Source organism: Tachyglossus aculeatus, chromosome 5, assembly GCF_015852505.1.
Source record: "Tachyglossus aculeatus isolate mTacAcu1 chromosome 5, mTacAcu1.pri, whole genome shotgun sequence".
In the NCBI taxonomy this organism is placed as follows: Eukaryota; Metazoa; Chordata; class Mammalia; order Monotremata; family Tachyglossidae; genus Tachyglossus; species Tachyglossus aculeatus.
Window position 1 is genome coordinate 10,312,031 of NC_052070.1, and position 16,994 is coordinate 10,329,024.

A 16,994-nucleotide genomic window follows, 5' to 3' on the forward strand; every position below is an offset into this window, starting at 1 on the left:
ACTTTGTCAAGCACTTAGTAGAGTGCACTATACACATAAGCGCTCAAAAACGTGATTGATTGATTTTCTCAGGATTCCCTTCATTCTCTAATGAGTCAGGGCCATATTCATTTTCCAGAAGGTTTGAGAGAGTGTGGACAGCACTAAGAAGGAATGGTTTTAGAGGCAATCTGCCTCACCTTGGATCATTTTTTATGTTTGCTTCTTTTCTTTGAATGACATTTATTAAGCAATCAATCAATCAATCAATCAATCGTATTTATTGAGCGCTTACTGTATGCAGAGCACTGTACTAAGTGCTTGGGAAGTACAAGTCGGCAACACATAGAGACATTCCCTACCCAACAGTGGGCTCACAGTCTGGAAGGGGGAGACAGAGAACAAAACCAAACATACTAACAAAATAAAATAAATAGAATAGATGTGTACAAGGAAGATAAATAAATAAATAAATAGAGTAAATAGAGTAATAAATATGTACAAAGCACTGTTCTAAGTGCTGGGGAGGTTACAAGGTGATCAGGTTGTCCCACGGGGGGCTCACAATCTTCATCCCCATTTTACAGATAAGGTAACAGGCACAGAGAAGTTCAGTGGCTGGCCCAAAGGCACACAGCTGACAGGTGGCGGAGCCGGGATTTGAACCCACGATCTCTTGAGTCCAAAGCCCGGGCTCTTGCCACTGAGCCACGCTTATCTTGAAACTCCCCCAGCGCTTAGTACAGAGCTCACCTCCTCCAGGAGGCCTTCCCAGACTGAGCCCCTTCCTTCCTCTCCCCCTCGTCCCCCTCTCCATCCCCCCATCTTACCTCCTTCCCTTCCCCACAGCACCTATATATATGTATATATGTTTGTACATATTTATTACTCTATTTATTCATTTATTTTACTTGTACATATCTATCCTATTTATTTTATTTTGTTAGTATGTTTGGTTTTGTTCTCTGTCTCCCCCTTTTAGACCGTGAGCCCACTGTTGGGTAGGGACTCTCTCTATATGTTGCCAATTTGTACTTCCCAAGCGCTTAGTACAGTGCTCTGCACATAGTAAGCGCTCAATAAATACGATTGATGATGATGATGATGATGATGATGATGCTTGGCATTGGGTACTCAGAACAGTGCTTGGCATACAGTAAGGACTTAAATACCATTATTATTATTATGTAGCAGCGTCTATATGATATTATATAGCAGCGTCTTACTTCTTCTCTAGCCAAGCCTGACCCAGAAGAAGCGCTGAACAAATGCTTCTATTATTATTATTATTACTACTACTGCTACTGACCTGTATATATGTATATATGGTTGTACATATTTATTACTCTATTTATTTATTCATTTATTTATTTTACTTGTACATTTCTATCCTACTTATTTTATTTTGTTGGTATGTTTGGTTCTGTTCTCTGTCTCCCCCTTTTAGACTGTGAGCCCACTGTTGGGTAGGGACTGTCTCTATGTGATGCCAATTTGTACTTCCCAAGTGCTTAGTACAGTGCTCTGCACATAGTAAGCGCTCAATAAATACGATTGATTGATTGATTGACCTTCCTCCCATTATATTCGGCAAACTCTTTGGGGTAGCGGGTCAACAGCTCCTTCTTCAGCTCCTTGGCTTTGGGAAATGCAATCTCTTTCAATTTCTTTATGGTCTCTCTCTTGGTAAGTAAGCACTTACTCTGTGTCCGGTACTGCACTGAGCACTGGGGTACATACACGTTAATCGGGCCACACACAATTCCCTGCCCCACATGGGATTCCCAATCTTGATCCCCATTTTACAGTTAAGGTAACTGAGGCCCAAAGAAGTTAAGTAGCTTGCCCCAAGCCTCACAGCTGACAAATGACAGAGCCGAGATAAGAACCCGGATCCTTCTGTCTCCCAGACCCATGCTCTATCCACTAGGCTACACTGCTGTACTAAGCGCTTGGGAGCATACAATAAGAACAACAAGCAGACATGTTCCGGCCCACAACGAGCTCTCAGTCTAGAGGGGGAGACAGGCATTAATATAAATAAATAAATAGATGAATACATAGATAATTACAGATATCCACATAATCAATCAATCGCATTTATTGAGCGCTTACTGTGTGCAGAACACTGTACTAAGCGCTTGGAAAGTGCAATTTGGCAACATATAGAGACAGTCCCTACCCAACAGTGGGACTGGGAGGGAGAACAAATGAAGGAGCAAGTAAGAGCAGCGCAGAAGGGATTGGGAGGAGAGGAGGGCTTAGTTACTTAGGTTCATATCTGTAATTTATTCATTTCTATGAATGTCTGCCTCCCTTTCTAGACTATCACCTCACTGTGGGCAGGAAACGTGCCTGTTATATTGTTTTGTTGTCCTCTCCCAAGTACATAGTACAGTGTTCTGTACTCAGTAAGTGCTCATTAAATATGATTTACTGACACAGCTGGAGTGGGAATGAAGGCCCCTGCCCAGGAGTGAGCTTTTCTCTGAGAGTTAATAATAATAATAGTAATCATAATAATAATTATTATGGTATTTGTTAAGCACTTACTAGATGCCAAGCACTGTTCTAAGCACTAGGGTAGATACAAGGTAATCAGGTTCCCCCACCTAGGGCTCACAGTCTTAATCCCCCTTTTAAAGATGAGGTTACTGAGGCACAGAGAGGCGAAGTGTCTTTTCAAGGTTACACAGCACAAGTGGCGGAGCCGGGATTGGAACCCACGTCCTCTGACGCCTAAGCCCGGGCTCTTGCCATTAAGCCACGCTGGAGCTGGAGCAGTCAACTTGTTTTTCTGAGCTGGAAACCATAAAGATTATGATATGGAATTCTTTTCACAGGTTACCTGATTTTTCTTTATGTGTTGGTCTGCATCCCCGTCCTAGATGAAAATGGTTCTGGATTTCAAATCGACTACTCCTTCCTGTAAAGAAGAACCAATCAATCAATCGTATTTATAATAATAATTATTATTATGGTATTTGTTAAGCACTTACTTTGTGCCAAGACTGCTCTAAGAGCTGGGGTGGATACAAAGTGATCGGGTTGTCCCATGTGGTGCTTATGCTTTTAATCCCCATTTTACAGATGAGGTGACTGAGGCCCAGAGAAGTTAAGTGGCTTGCCTAAGGTCACACAGCAGGCAAGTACTGGAGCCGGGATTAATAATAATAATAATGATAATAATGGCATTTGTTAAGCACTTACTATGTGCAAAGCACTCATCTAAGCGCTGGGGGGATACAAGGTGATCAGGTTTTCCCACAGGGGGCTCACAGTCTTAATCCCCATTTTACAGATGAGGAAACTGAGGCTCAGAGAATAATAATAATAATGGCATTTGTTAAGCACTTACTATGTGCAAAACACTCATCTAAGCACTGGGGGGATACAAGGTGATCAGGTTTTCCCACAGGGGGCTCACAGTCTTAATCCCCATTTTACAGATGAGGAAACTGAGGCTCAGAGAAGTTAAGTAAATTGCCCAAGGTCACACAGCAGACATGTGGCGGAGCTGGGATTAAAACCCATGACCTCTGGCTCCCAAACCCGTGCTCTTTCCACTGAGCCACGCTGTACTAAGTGCTTGGGAAAGTACAATACAGCAATAAAGAGGGACTAATCCCTGCCCACAGCGAGCTCACAGTCTAGAGGGACACGTTCCCTGCCCGTTAACAAGTTTACAGTCTAGAGAGGGAGAAGAATCCTGGCTCTGCCACTTTTCTGCTGTGTGACCTTGGGCAAGTCACTTAACTTCTCTGGGCCTCAGCTAACTCATCTGCAAAATGGGGATTAGACCATGAGCCTCATGCGGGACAGGGACTGTGTCCTACCTGACAACCTTGTATCTACCCCAGTGCTTAGTACAGTGTCTGGCACATCGTAAGCTCTTAACAAATACCATAAAAAATATCTGTATCTTTGTAACCCACAGAAGAAGCACAGAATCAAATTGAGGAAATGAGGAGCCCCTCTAGACTGTAAGAGCACTGTGGGCAGGGAGCGCAACTCCCAACTCTGTTATATTGTCCTCTCCCATCATCATCATCAATCGTATTTATTGAGCACTTACTATGTGCACAGCACTGTACTAAGCGCTTGGGAAGTACAAATTGGCAACATACAGAGACAGTCCCTACCCAACAGTGGGCTCACTGTCTAAAAGGCTCCCAAGAGCTTAGTACAGTGCTTTGCACACAGGAAGCGCTCAATAAATATCACTGCTTATTGATCTACGTGGTGTACTTCGGGCTCTATCCCTGACCTGCAGTTTTAACTTCCTAAGAGGACGAGAATTAGGGTTTCCAAATAATAATAATAATAATGATAATAATGATGGTATTTGTTAAGCGCTTACAATGTGCCAAGCACTGTTATAACACCTCTAGACTGACTCATTTGCAAGTGGGTGCTGAGTCAGTTGGATATGCTTTAAATTAGCTAACTACTTGAATGCTTACAATTTAATTTGCTAATTGATTTATAAATTCTACAATTTATTTATTTCTCTTAATGTCTGTCTCCCCTCTAGACTGTAAGCTCGTTGTGGGAGGGGAATGCTTCCGTTTATTGCTGTACTGTACTCTCCCACGCGCTTAGTACAGTGGTAAGAGCTCAGTGAATACGACTGACCGAATGTATGAACGAATACGGGATAACTCATTCAATGATCAACACTCGACAAGTGAAATGACCTTTGACTATTACCTCTAGACTGTCAGCTCGTAATGGGCAGGGAACACGTCCGTCGGCGTGGCTCGGCGGAAAGAGCCCGGGCTTGGGAGTCAGAGGTCCTGGGTTCTAATCCCAGCTCCACCACTTGTCAGCTGTGTGACTCTGGGCAAGTCACTCAACTTCTCTGTGCCTCAGTTACCTTATCAGTTAAATGGGGATAAAGGCTGTGAGCCCCATGTGGGACAACCTGATTTCCTCCTATCCTCCTCCCCGCCAGCGTTTAGAACAGTGCTTGGCACATAATAAGTGCTTAACCAATGCCCTTATTATTATTGTTTATTATTCATACCATTGACTACTCTCCCAAGTGCTTAGTACGGTGCTCTGCATAGAGTAGGTGCTCAATAAATACCATCGATTGATTGATTGATTGCTTACCTGATGAGCTGAAGAATTAGCCAATTTGTGATGACTCTGCTTGTGAGAGGAAGTCTCTGAACGTTCATTTGTAGACTTTCTTTTAGACTTGTTTGGCCGGTGGCTTTGATCAAGAGTAGCACGGGCTGGTTTCTTTTGTTTCTCCGCTGGCGGAGGTGATGGTTGCGAACACCCTGGAGATTCCGCATCTGCCTCGAAGGTACTAAATTGTCCTTTTCTTTTTTTGGACTTCTGGCTTTTCTCTAAAGCTTGTGGAGGGCGTTTGCTTAATACATTTCCTCTCTTTTTTGATTGGACCTCTTTGGCAACTGCACTCCTGCCCAAATCTGGCTTGCTCGCTGGGCGAACGACAGAGTTGTCGGAGGGCTGGAGGGGGCTTCTACTCGCATCCGTTTGGGATGAGAGACGATGAGGCTTTGTTTTCGTATTCCACAGTTCCGTGAGCCCTTTCGGATTGGTATTTCCAGAATGCACCTGAAGGACACTGCTGCTATTGCCTTTTCTGGCTGGCGGGCCAAAAACGGGTTTAATAGCTTGAGCTGCGGACAACTTGGATTCTCGGGTCGGATGCTGATTTTTCTTTAAGTTGACCTTTCTGGGGCTCTTCGCGTTCGGCTGTAGCAGTTTTTTAAAAATCGGTATGATTCTGGTGGCATCTTTCTTTTGGGAGGCCCCTAAATGCTGATGATTTTGTCCTGATGTTTGTCTGGGCTGGGCATTTCTATCCCTCAAGTTGGCAAGTTGTGGTTGTAAGGTCAGGCTGGAGAAGATGTTGGATTGGTTCACCCAAAGCCCCCTGTTGGGGTCCTGGTCTACGGGTCCCTTGGCGGAAGCGGATTTCATCGATGGGGTTTGAGTCAGAGAAGCCCTGAATATTTTTTTAGCAGTCAAGTTAGGAGTCTTGGCTTTCGTTTCCTACAAATCAATTAGAAGAAAAATAATTCACAGCTGTTTTCTTCTTCATCATCATCACCAATGACATTTATGGAGCACTGACTATGTGCAGGGCACAGTGCTAAGCGCTTGGGAGAAGACAGTACAACTGAGTCGGCTGAAATGTTCCCCGCCCATAATGAGCTTACAGTTTAGAGGGGGAGACTATGAAGAGTATAGAATATATGATTTATACATCTGTACCTAAGTGCCACAGCGTTGAGGGTGGGGCGAATATCAAATGCCCAAAGGACACGGATCCAATGACATAGATGATGCAGAAGGGAGAGGGAGCCTGGGAAAAGAGGGATTAACCGGGGAAGGCCTCTTGGAGGAGATGTGGGGCTTTGAAGGTGGGAAGAGTGGTGGTTTGGCATTTGTGGAGGAGGAGGGCATTCCAGGCTAGGGGGAGGATATGGGAAAGGGGTCAGCAAGGTGAGAGATAAGATTGGGGTACAGGGAGTAAACTGGTGCTAGAGGAGCAAAGAATGGCGTGCTGGGCTCCAGCAGGAGATTTAGTGAGGTGAGATAGAATGGGGCAAGGGGATTGAGTGCTTTAAAGCCAACGATGAGGAGTTTCTGTTTGATGCGGAGGTGGATGGGTAACCAACTGGAGGTTCTTGAGGAGTGGGAAGACATAGACCGAACATTTTTTTTAGAAAATATTCCGGGCAACAGAGCGAAGTACGGACTGGAGAGGGGAAAGGCAGAAGGCAGGGAGGTTGGTGAGGAGGCTGATGCAGCAGTCAAGGTGGGATAAGCACCTGGTTAGACATGGCAGCAGTTTGGATGGAGAGGAAAGGGTGGATTTTAGTGATGTTGTGAACGTAGAACTGACAGGTTTTAGTGACAGATTGAATACGTGGATCGAATGAGAGAGATGAGTCGAGGACAATGCCCAGGTTACGGGCGTTGGTATTGTCTACAGAGATGAGAAAGTCAGAGGGAGGACAGGAGTTGGGCGGGAAGATAAGGAGTTCTGTTTTGGACATGTTAAGTTTGAGGTGTCGGCGGGCTACTCAGGGAGAGATGTCCTGAAGGCAGGAGGAAATGCGATACCGCAGAAGTTGAAGCCATGGGAGTGGATGAGTTCTCCAAGGGGTGTAGATGCAGAAGAGAAGGGGACCCAGAACTGAGCCCTGAGGGAGAGGGTCAGAGGGTCAGAGGGTGGGAGGCAGAGGAGGCGCCAGCAAAACAGACTGAGAAGGTGCGGTCAGAGAGCTAGGAGGAGAACCTGGAGAGGACAGTGTCAGTGAAGTCAAGGTTAGATAAAGTTTCCAGGAGAAGGGGGTGGCCTGCAGTGTCAACGGATGTTGAGAGGTCGAGGAGGATGAGGATAGAGTAGCGGCCGTCAGATCTGGTGAGAAGAAGATCAATGGTTATCTTAGAGAGGGCTGTTTCCGTGGAGTGAAGGGGGCGGAAACCAGATTGGAGGGCAGAAAGGGGAAAATTGGAGAAGAATTGGACACAGCAGGTGTAAACAACTCTTTCAAGAAGTTCGGAAAGGAATGGTACATTGTTCTCATCTGCTGGAACAAGCCCGGGCTTGGGAGTCTGAAGGACCTGGGTTCTAATTATAATCATGATGGTATTTGTTAAGTGCTTACCATGTTTCAAGCACTGTTCTAAGCGCTGGGGTAGATACAAGGTAATCAGGTTGTCTCACATGGGGCTCACGGTCTTAATCCCCATTTTCCAGAGGAGGTAACTGAGGCACAGAGAAGTCAAGTGCCTTGCCCTAGGTTGCACAGCTGACAAGTGACAGAGCCGGGATTAAAGACTGGGATAGATAAGAGATCATCAGGTTGGATATAGTCCATGTCCCTCGAGGGGCTCACAGTCTTTAATCCCCATTTTACAGATGAGGTTCCTGAGGCACAGGGAAGTGTAGTGATCTGTCCAAGGTCACACAACAGACAAGTGGCGGAGCCGGGTTTAGAACCCGCATCCTCAGCGCTAAGTACAGTGCCGGGCATTAAAACTTCCAGTCAAAAAGCATTTGAGCACTTATCGTGAGCACAGCAGTTTATAAAGCGCGGGGGATACGATAATAGAACAGTCCCTCAGTCATTCCCATAAAGTGCTGCGAAAACACTGCCCAGAGTTAGTTAGGAAATTAAACTAGTCGTCTATACTATAAGCTCCTTGTGGGCAGGGAAGGTGTCTACCAACTGAGAAGCAGTGTGGTCTAGTGGCTAGAGCCCAGGCCTGGGAATCAGAAGGACCTGAGTTCTCATCCAGGCTCCACCACATGTCTGCTGTGTGTCCTTGAGCAAGTCACTTCACTTCTCTGAGCCCTATTTCCCGCATTTGCAGAATGGGGATAGATGCTGTGAGCCTCATGTGGGATAGGTATTGGGTCCAATCTGATTAGCTTTATAATAATAATAATAATGATGGTATTTGTTAAGCGCTTACTATGTGCAAAGCACTGTTCTAAGCGCTGGGGGGATACAAGGTGATCAGGTTGTCCCACGTGGGACTCACAGTCTTAATCCCCATTTTCCAGATGAGGGAACTGAGGCCCACAGAAGCGAAGAGACTTGCCCAAAGTCACCCAGCTGACAACTGGTGGAGCCGGCATTTGAACCCATGACCTCTGACTCCAAAGCCCGGGCTCTTTCCACTGAGCCATGCTGCTTCCCAAGCATTTAGTCCAGTGCTCTGCACACAGTAAGCGCTCAATAAATACCATGGATCTGACTGGTTAGGAAATGGATAGTGTGACTGCTTTTTGAAGTCAGTCTTAGGCATCTGCCTTCTGGGGCTAAGCGAAGGGCATTGCTTCGTGGAGAATTTTGGTCACTTTAAATGTCGCATATATCCTGGTCTAGTTTGTTAACAAAAATCAAAGGGATGGAACGTAGCCATAATTTGTTTTTATATTTTTTTCTTAAAGTTTCTTGGGCAATTGACATCATGAACTTTGTTAACTCACTGACAATCCTGCAATATTTTCCTTTTTGGGGAATGTCCATTCCCATGAGTTTTCCAAAAGTTTACTAGAAGCAGCATGGTGTAGCGGAAAGACCATGTGCCAGGCAGTCAGAAGGTCATGGGTTCTAATCCCGTTCCGCCGCTTGTCTGCTGTGTAGCCTTGGGCAAATCACTTCCTTTCTCTGTGCCTCAGTTACCTCATCTATCAAATGGGGTTGAGGCTGTGAGCCCCAGGTGGGACAGGGACTGTGTCCAACCTGATTTGCTTGCATCCTTAGTACAGTCCCTGGCACATGGTAGGCGCTTAACAAATACCATTATTATTGTGATTAATTATTACTAAAAAGAGGAATTTATTCTGTTACCTGCACGGATGGTCTGATGAGGTCTTGAGTATGAAAACACGGTTTGCTCGTCATCTTGATTGGAAAGCCACACAGGTGAGGGAGACTGGACTTTAGATCACAAAGAAAAGACTTTAATATGTTTTCCAAATCCACTCTTGGATAGAACTGTACTGGTTGGCTTCTGATGCAACTGAGGGGATACTTGAACAGCATTAAAGAAAATCACCATTTTATACTCTCTTCCTACTCTATCACTATACAGAGAAGCAGCAGGGCATAATGGATAGAGCACAGGCTTGGGAGTCAGGTCATGGGTTCTAATCCTGATTGCTGCTTGTCTGCTGTGCGACCTTGGGCAAGTCACTTGGCTTCTCTGGGCCTCTGTTACTTCATCTGTAAAATGGGGATTGAGATTGTGAGCCCCATGTGGGACAGGGACTGTGTCCAACCTGATTATCTTGTATCTACCTCAGTGCTGAAAACAGTGCTTGACACATAGTAAGTGCTTAAAAAATACCATTATTATTATTGTTATTTTTATGGTATTTGTTAAGTGCTTATTATGTGCCAGGCACTGTACTGAGTGCTGGAATGGATACAAACTTATCAGATTGGACACAAATGAGACTCACAGTATTAATCCCCATTTTACAGATGAGGACACTGAGGCATAGGGAGGTTAAGTGACTTGCCCAACGTCACACAACAGGCAAATGGCAGAGGCAGGATTGGGTAGAGAAACTCCATTTTAGTCAATCAGTCAGTCATATTTATTAAGAAGCAGAGAAGCAGCTTGGTTTAGTGGAAAGACCCAGGGCTTGGGAGTCAGAGGTCGTGGGTTCTAATCCCGGCTCCACCGCTTATCCGCTGTGTGATTTTGGGCAAGTCACTTAACTTCTCTGTGCCTTAGTTACCTCATCTGTAAAATGGGGATTAAGATTGTGAGCCCCACATGGGACAACCTGATCACCTTGTATCCTCCAGCGCTTAGAACAGTGCTTTGCACATAGTAAGCGCTTAACAAATACTATCATTATTATTACACATCTCTGGACTGTAAACTCGTTGTGGGCAGGAAATGTGTCTACCAACTCCGTTGTATTGTCCTCTCCCAAGTGCTTAGTATAGTGCTCTGCACCCACTAAGCGCTCAATAAATATGATTCATTCATTTATTCACTCACATTTATTATGTGCTTACTGGGTGCAGAGCACTGTACTGAGCGCTTGGGAAAGAACAAAACAACAATAAACAGTGACAATCCCAGCCCACAACGAGCACACAGTCTACAGGGGGGGAAATGATAGCATCTCCTGACCCTTTTCCCCCTAATCAATCAATAAATCACATTTACTAAGCTTCTACTATGTGTGAAGAGCACTGTACTAAGTGTTTGGGAGAGTAGAATATAAGAGAAGTTGGTAGACACGTTCCCTGCCCACAACTCCAAGTGCTGACTCCACAAAGCGCTTAGTACAGTGCTCTGCACATAGTAAGCGCTCAATAAATACAATTGATGATGATGAGAGCCAGGGGGGCCATTCCTTTCTAGACTGTCAGCTTGTTGTGGGCAGGTAACATGTCCTCCAACTCTGTTGTACTGAACTCTCCCAACTGCTTAGTCCAGACCCCTGTTTGCCGCAAGCGCTCAATCAATACCAGTGACCGATCAATTGATTGATGAGGACCGTCACTCCGGAGTCGGAGCTAGTTTTGCCCCCCTTCTCCCCCTTTTAGACTGTGAGCCCACTGTTGGGTAGGGACTGTCTCTAGATGTTGCCAATTTGTACTTCCCAAGCACTTAGTACAGTGCTCTGCACATAGTAAGTGCTCAATAAATACGATTGATTGATTGATTGATTGACTTGCTCCTCCAGGAGGATTTTGGGTGGGCAGCTACGGGGAGCTCCTTTCAGTCAGTCAGTTGTATTTCTTAATCATCATAATAATAATGATGGCATTTATTAAGCTCTTACTATGAGCAAAGCACTGTTCTAAGCGCTAGGGAGGTTACAAGGTGACCAGGTTGTCCCACGTGGGGCTCACAGTCTGAATCCCCATTAATAAATATATACATATATACAGGTGCTGTGGGGAGGGGAAGGAGGTAAGGTGGGAGGGGTGGGGAGGGGGAGGTATTTCTTGAGCTCTTACTGTATGCAGAGCACTTACTAAGCTCTTGGAAAGTACAATACAGCAATAAAGAAAGACCATCCCTGCCCACAGTGGGCTCACAAGTGCTTAGAACAGTGCCTGGCATATAGAAAGCACTTAGGCACCATAATTATTATTGTTATTATTACTCGCTCCCCTCCCATCTGCACAGCCCTTATGTTCATAGCTGTAATTTTATTTCTTTATATTGCTGTCTGTCTCCCACTCTAGACTGCAAGCTCATTGTGGGCAGGGAATGTGTCTGTTCATCATCATCAATCGTATTTATTGAGCGCTTACTGTGTGCAGGGCACTGTACTAAGCGCTTGGACTAAGCGCTGTTATAGTGTTCTATTGGACTCTCCCAAGTGCTTAGTACAGTGCTCTGCACACAGTAAGCACTCAATTAATACCACTGACAGGGGGTCGGAGAACCTGGATTCTAATCCTGGTTCTGTCATGTGACTGCTGTGGGACCTTAGGATGTCACTTCACTTCTCTGGGCCACAGTTTCCTCAGCTGTAAAATGGGGATTCAATACCTGTTTTCCCTTTGTTTTGTTGTCTGTCTCCCCCTTCTAGACTGTGAGCCCGCTGTTGGGTAGGGACCGGCTCTATATGTTGCCAACTTGGACTTCCCAAGTGCTTAGTACAGTGCTCTGCACGCAGTAAGCGCTCAATAAATACGATTGAATGAATGAATGAATGGACTGTGAGCCCCAAGTGGGATAGGGACTGTGCCCGACCTGATTAACTTAGATCTACCCCAGCGCTTAGTACAGTGCTTGACACATTGTAAGCGCTTAACGAATATCATAGTTATTATCAGCAGTGTGATCATTTACTACGAATGGCAGTCACAAATCAATCAATCAATCAATCAATCAATCGTATTTATTGAGCGCTTACTGTGTGCAGAGCACTGTACTAAGCGCTTGGGAAGTACAAGTTGGCAACGTATAGAGACAGTCCCTACCCAACAGTGGGCTCACAGTCTAAAAGGTAGGATTATAGTGACCTAGAAAGGGTAAAGATTCTCTCTAATGGGGAACTTGCTAAATACACTTACTAGAACTCCCCTGGTTGGTAAAAAAGAAATGAGGGAAACACTAAATATAGGAGAAAAATACAAAAACTAATCAAAACTACTAATGTACCAATAACTCATTTGTATATCTTACAAAAAAAATCATAGCTAGGGGTGAATCGGGTCAGGTAGACAGCATGGAAGACATCCAAAAGAGAAGCAGTGTGGCTCAGTGGAAAGAGCACGGCTTTGGAGTCAGAGGTCATGGGTTCAAATCCCAGCTCAGCCAGTTGTCAGCTGTGTGACTTTGGGCAAGTCACTTCACTTCTCTGGGCCTCAGTTCCCTCCTCTGTAAAATGGGGAGTAAGTCTGTGAGCCCCACGTGGGACAACCTTATCACCTTGTATCCCCCCGGCGCTTAGAACAGTGCTTTGCACATAGTAAGCGCTTAACAAATACCATCATCATTATTATTATTATCCAACAGGTTTTTTTCTTACTAGAAATTTGGTTTGAATTATCTAGATATTTCTCATAGGTGGGTTATGTGGCCTGAAATATAACAAAAACTCTCTACCATCGGCTTTAAAACCCTTCATCCCCTTGCCCCCTCCAACCTCACCTCACTACTCTCCTATTCCCACCCAGCCCACACACTCCATCCCCTAATGCCAATCTTCTCACTGTCCCTCCAACTTGTCTATCTCGCTGCCAACCTCTCACCCGTGACCTTAAGAGAAGCAGCGTGGCTCAGTGGAAAAGGGCATGGGCTTTGAAGTCAGAGTTCATGGGTTCAAATCCCGGCTCCGCCAATTGTCAGCTGTGTGACTTTGGGCAAGTCGCTTCACTTCTCTGTGCCTCAGTTACCTCATCTGTAAAATGGGGATTAAGACTGTGAGCCCCCCATGGGACAACCTGATCGCCTTGTAACCTCCCCAGCGCTTAGAACAGTGCTTTGCACATAGTAAGCGCTTAATAAATGCCATTATTATTATTATTATTATGACCTGACTCTGACCTGGAATGCCGTCTTTCTTCATATCCGACAGACCATGATTCTCCCCCACTTCACTGAGCCCCCTCCACTGGCCCCGCCTGCGGTGCAGCGTGGCTCAGTGGAAAGAGCCCGGGCTTTGGACTCAGAGGTCCTGGGTTCAAATCCCAGCTCCGCCAATTGTCAGCTGTGTGACTCTGGGCAAGTCACTTGGCTTCTCTGTGCCTCAGTTCCCTCATCTGTAAAATGGGGATTAAGACTCTGAGCCCCCCTGTGTGACAACCTGATCACCCTGTAACCACCCCAGTGCTTAGAACAGTGCTTTGCACATAGTAAGTGCCTAATAAATGCCATCATTATTCAAGGCCCTACTGAGAGCTCACCTCCTCTAGGAGGCCTTCCCAGACTGAGCCCCCTCCTTCCTCTCCCCCTCCTCCCCCTCTCCATCCTCCCCACCTTACCTCCTTCCCCTTCCCACAGCACCTGTATATATGTATATGTTTGTACGTATTTATTACTCTATTTATTGATTGATTTTATTTGTACATATTTATTCCATGTATTTTATTTTGTTACTATGTTTTGTTTTGTTCTCTGTCTCCCTCTTCTAGACTGTGAGCCCATTTTTGGGTAGGGACTGTCTCTATATGTTGCCAACTTGTACTTCCCAAGCGCTTAGTCCAGTGCTCTGCACACAGTAAGCACTCAATAAATACGATTGAATGAATGAATGAATGAATCTCCTTCTAGACTGCGAGCCCATTGTTGGGTAGGGACCGTCTCTATATGTTGCCAACTTGTACTTCCCAAGCGCTTAGTACAGTGCTATGCACACAGTAAGTGCTCAATAAATACGATTGAATGAAAGAGGCCTTCCCAGACTAAGCCCTCACTTCCTCTTCCCCCACTCCCTTCTGCATCTCCCTGACTTGCTCCCTTTATTCATCCCCCCTCAGAGCCCCACAGAATTTATGTACATAGCTGTAATTGTATTTATTTATATTAATATCTGTCTTCCCCCTCTAGCTGTAAGCTTGTGGTGGGCAGGGAATGAGTCTGTTATACTGTTCTGTTGTACTCTCTCAAGCGCTTAGTACAGTGCTCTCCATACAGTACGCGCTAAATTAATATGACCATCTGAAGGACTGACTGACTCAATGATTCAGCTCTCATTTATTAGACCTAATTCGTGTGAAATGTCTAAAAATTAAACTACACAGAAATATCGACGAGGGGAGCGGAAAAGGAGGAGGATCTCTTCTTGAATTTTAAATTGCTATTTTTTTTTAAAAGGATATGTAAAAAGTCTTTCTCCAATTAACTTGAAGTAGATGCTGCAGTATATTTTAGGGTCTCCACAATCCTCTGGAAGCGTATACCCATACTAAAAATTAAGCACAATGTTTTACGTCAACTTTGTCAAATGATGACATAGATGCACTTCAAAGTGAGTTTAAGACCAAATAAGTAACTCAAATTAAGGAAGCATTCACGTCTTACCAGATTATTCCAATGCGCCTGAAGGTCTCCATACGATTTGAAAGGACAATCAGTAGGAATGGTGTGAAGAATATTGATGATTTGTCCCATCTTCATGCTATTCAAAAATGAGAGTTGCTAAAATATAGTCAGTATTTTCATAACTGCCTACCAATGTACATGGTGAAAATGATGATGATGATGATGGCATTTATTAAGCGCTTACTAGGTGCAAAGCACTGTTCTAAGTGCTGGGGAGGTTACACAGTGATCAGGTTGTCCCACATGGGGCTCCCAGTCTTAATCCCCATTTTACAGATGAGGTAACTGAGGCCCAGAGAAGTTAAGTGACTTGCCCAAAGTCACACAGCTGACAATTGGTGGAGCCGGGCTTTGAACCCATGACCTCTGACTCCAAAGCCCGGGCTCTTTCCACTAAGCCACGCTGCTTCTCGTTAAGCATGCTTCATGCTTCTCATGATGGTGGTATCTAGGTCACCATCTCCGAATTAATTTGATCATATTTATTGAGTGCTTACTGTGTGCAAAGCACTGTACTAAACGCTTGGAAGAATACAATAGTACAATAAAGACGCATTCCCTGCTGACAACCAGCTTACAGTCTATGCTCCAACTGACTTGAAATTCTCCTTGTGGGCAGGAAATGTGTCTACCAACTCTGTTACATCAGACTCTCCCAGGTGCTTAATACATTCATTCATTCAATCCTATTTATTGAGCGCTTACTGTGTTTTTACAGTACAGTGCTCTGCACACAGAAAGGGCTCAATAGGCCTTCCCAGACTGAGCCCCTTCCTTCCTCTCCCCCTCATCCCCCTCTGCATCCCCCCATCTCACCTCCTTCCCTTCCCCACAGCACCTGTATATTTGTATATATGTTTGTACATATTTATTACTCTATTTATTTATTTATTTATTTATTTTACTTGTACATATCTATTCTATTTATTTTATTTTGTTAGTATGTTTGGTTTTGTTCTCTGTCTCCCCCTTTTAGACTGTGAGCCCACTGTTGGGTAGGGACTGTCTCTATATGATGCCAACTTGGACTTCCCAAGCGCTTAGTACAGTGCTCTGCACACAGTAAGCGCTCAATAAATACGATTGATGATGATGATGATGATTGATTGACTGATTGACTGGAATTGGTGTCCCAAGTGGCAATTAGCTAGGGAGGGTATGGTCCTGAGGGTCCACACGGAGAGAGGCAGAGGGAGAGAGAAGCAGTGTGGCCTAGTGGATAGAACCCAGGCTTGGGAGTCAGAAGGACCTGGGTCCTAATCCTGGCTCTGCCACTTGTCTGCTGTGGGACCTTGGGCAAGTCACTTCACTTCTCTGGACCTCAGTTACCTCATCTGGAAAATGGGGATCCAGACTGGGAATTCCAACTGGGACTGGGACTCCGTCCAAGCTGATTAGCTTGTATCTACCCCAGCACTTAGTACAGTGCCCGGCTCATAGTAAGTGCTTATCAAATGCCATCAAAAAAAAAAAAGGAGGTGAGGGGAAATAGGAAAAAGAGAGAGGGAAGAAAGAAGGTGGGGCTCACAGGGGAATTCTATACATCATTACAGAAACATTTTGTCTTATCCAAATCCCTTTTTCATTGAAACGTCATTATATATTATATATAATTATTATATTCTATTATGTTGCCGACCTACTTCCCAAGTGCTTAGAACAGTGCTCTGCACATAGTAAGCACTCAATAAATACGATTGAATGAATGAATGAATATACTTTTAGCTTCAAATAGTCAGTTAATCAGTCAGTCAATCATATTTACTGAGTGCTTTCTGTGTGCAGAACACTGTACTAAGCACTTGGGAGAGTATAATAGAACAATATAACAGATACATTCACTAACCCCAGTGGGCTTACCGTCTAGAAGGGGAGCCAGATATTAACATAAATCAATAAATGACATATAGGGATATGAGTGCTGTGGGGTTGGGAGGGAGAATGAATAAGGGGAACAAGTCAGGGCGACATAGAAAAGAGTGGGAGAG

At 44.8% G+C, this 16,994-nt stretch overlaps 1 protein-coding gene across 2 annotated transcripts in view; it reads right to left on the minus strand.

The window, feature by feature from the left end:
* Positions 1-14,724: 14,724 nt before the first annotated feature.
* The window catches only part of C5H18orf63 (chromosome 5 C18orf63 homolog), a 37,147-nt gene continuing 34,877 nt past the window's right edge, over positions 14,725-16,994 (minus strand). For both annotated transcript variants that reach the window (XM_038747114.1, XM_038747113.1), the window contains 2 exons: positions 14,986-15,082; positions 14,725-14,869 (listed from right to left, as the gene is read on the minus strand). In XM_038747114.1, coding sequence (XP_038603042.1) covers positions 14,762-14,869; positions 14,986-15,082 — 205 coding nt within the window. In that variant the 3' untranslated portion in view covers positions 14,725-14,761. The remainder of the gene's footprint in view (positions 14,870-14,985; positions 15,083-16,994) is intronic.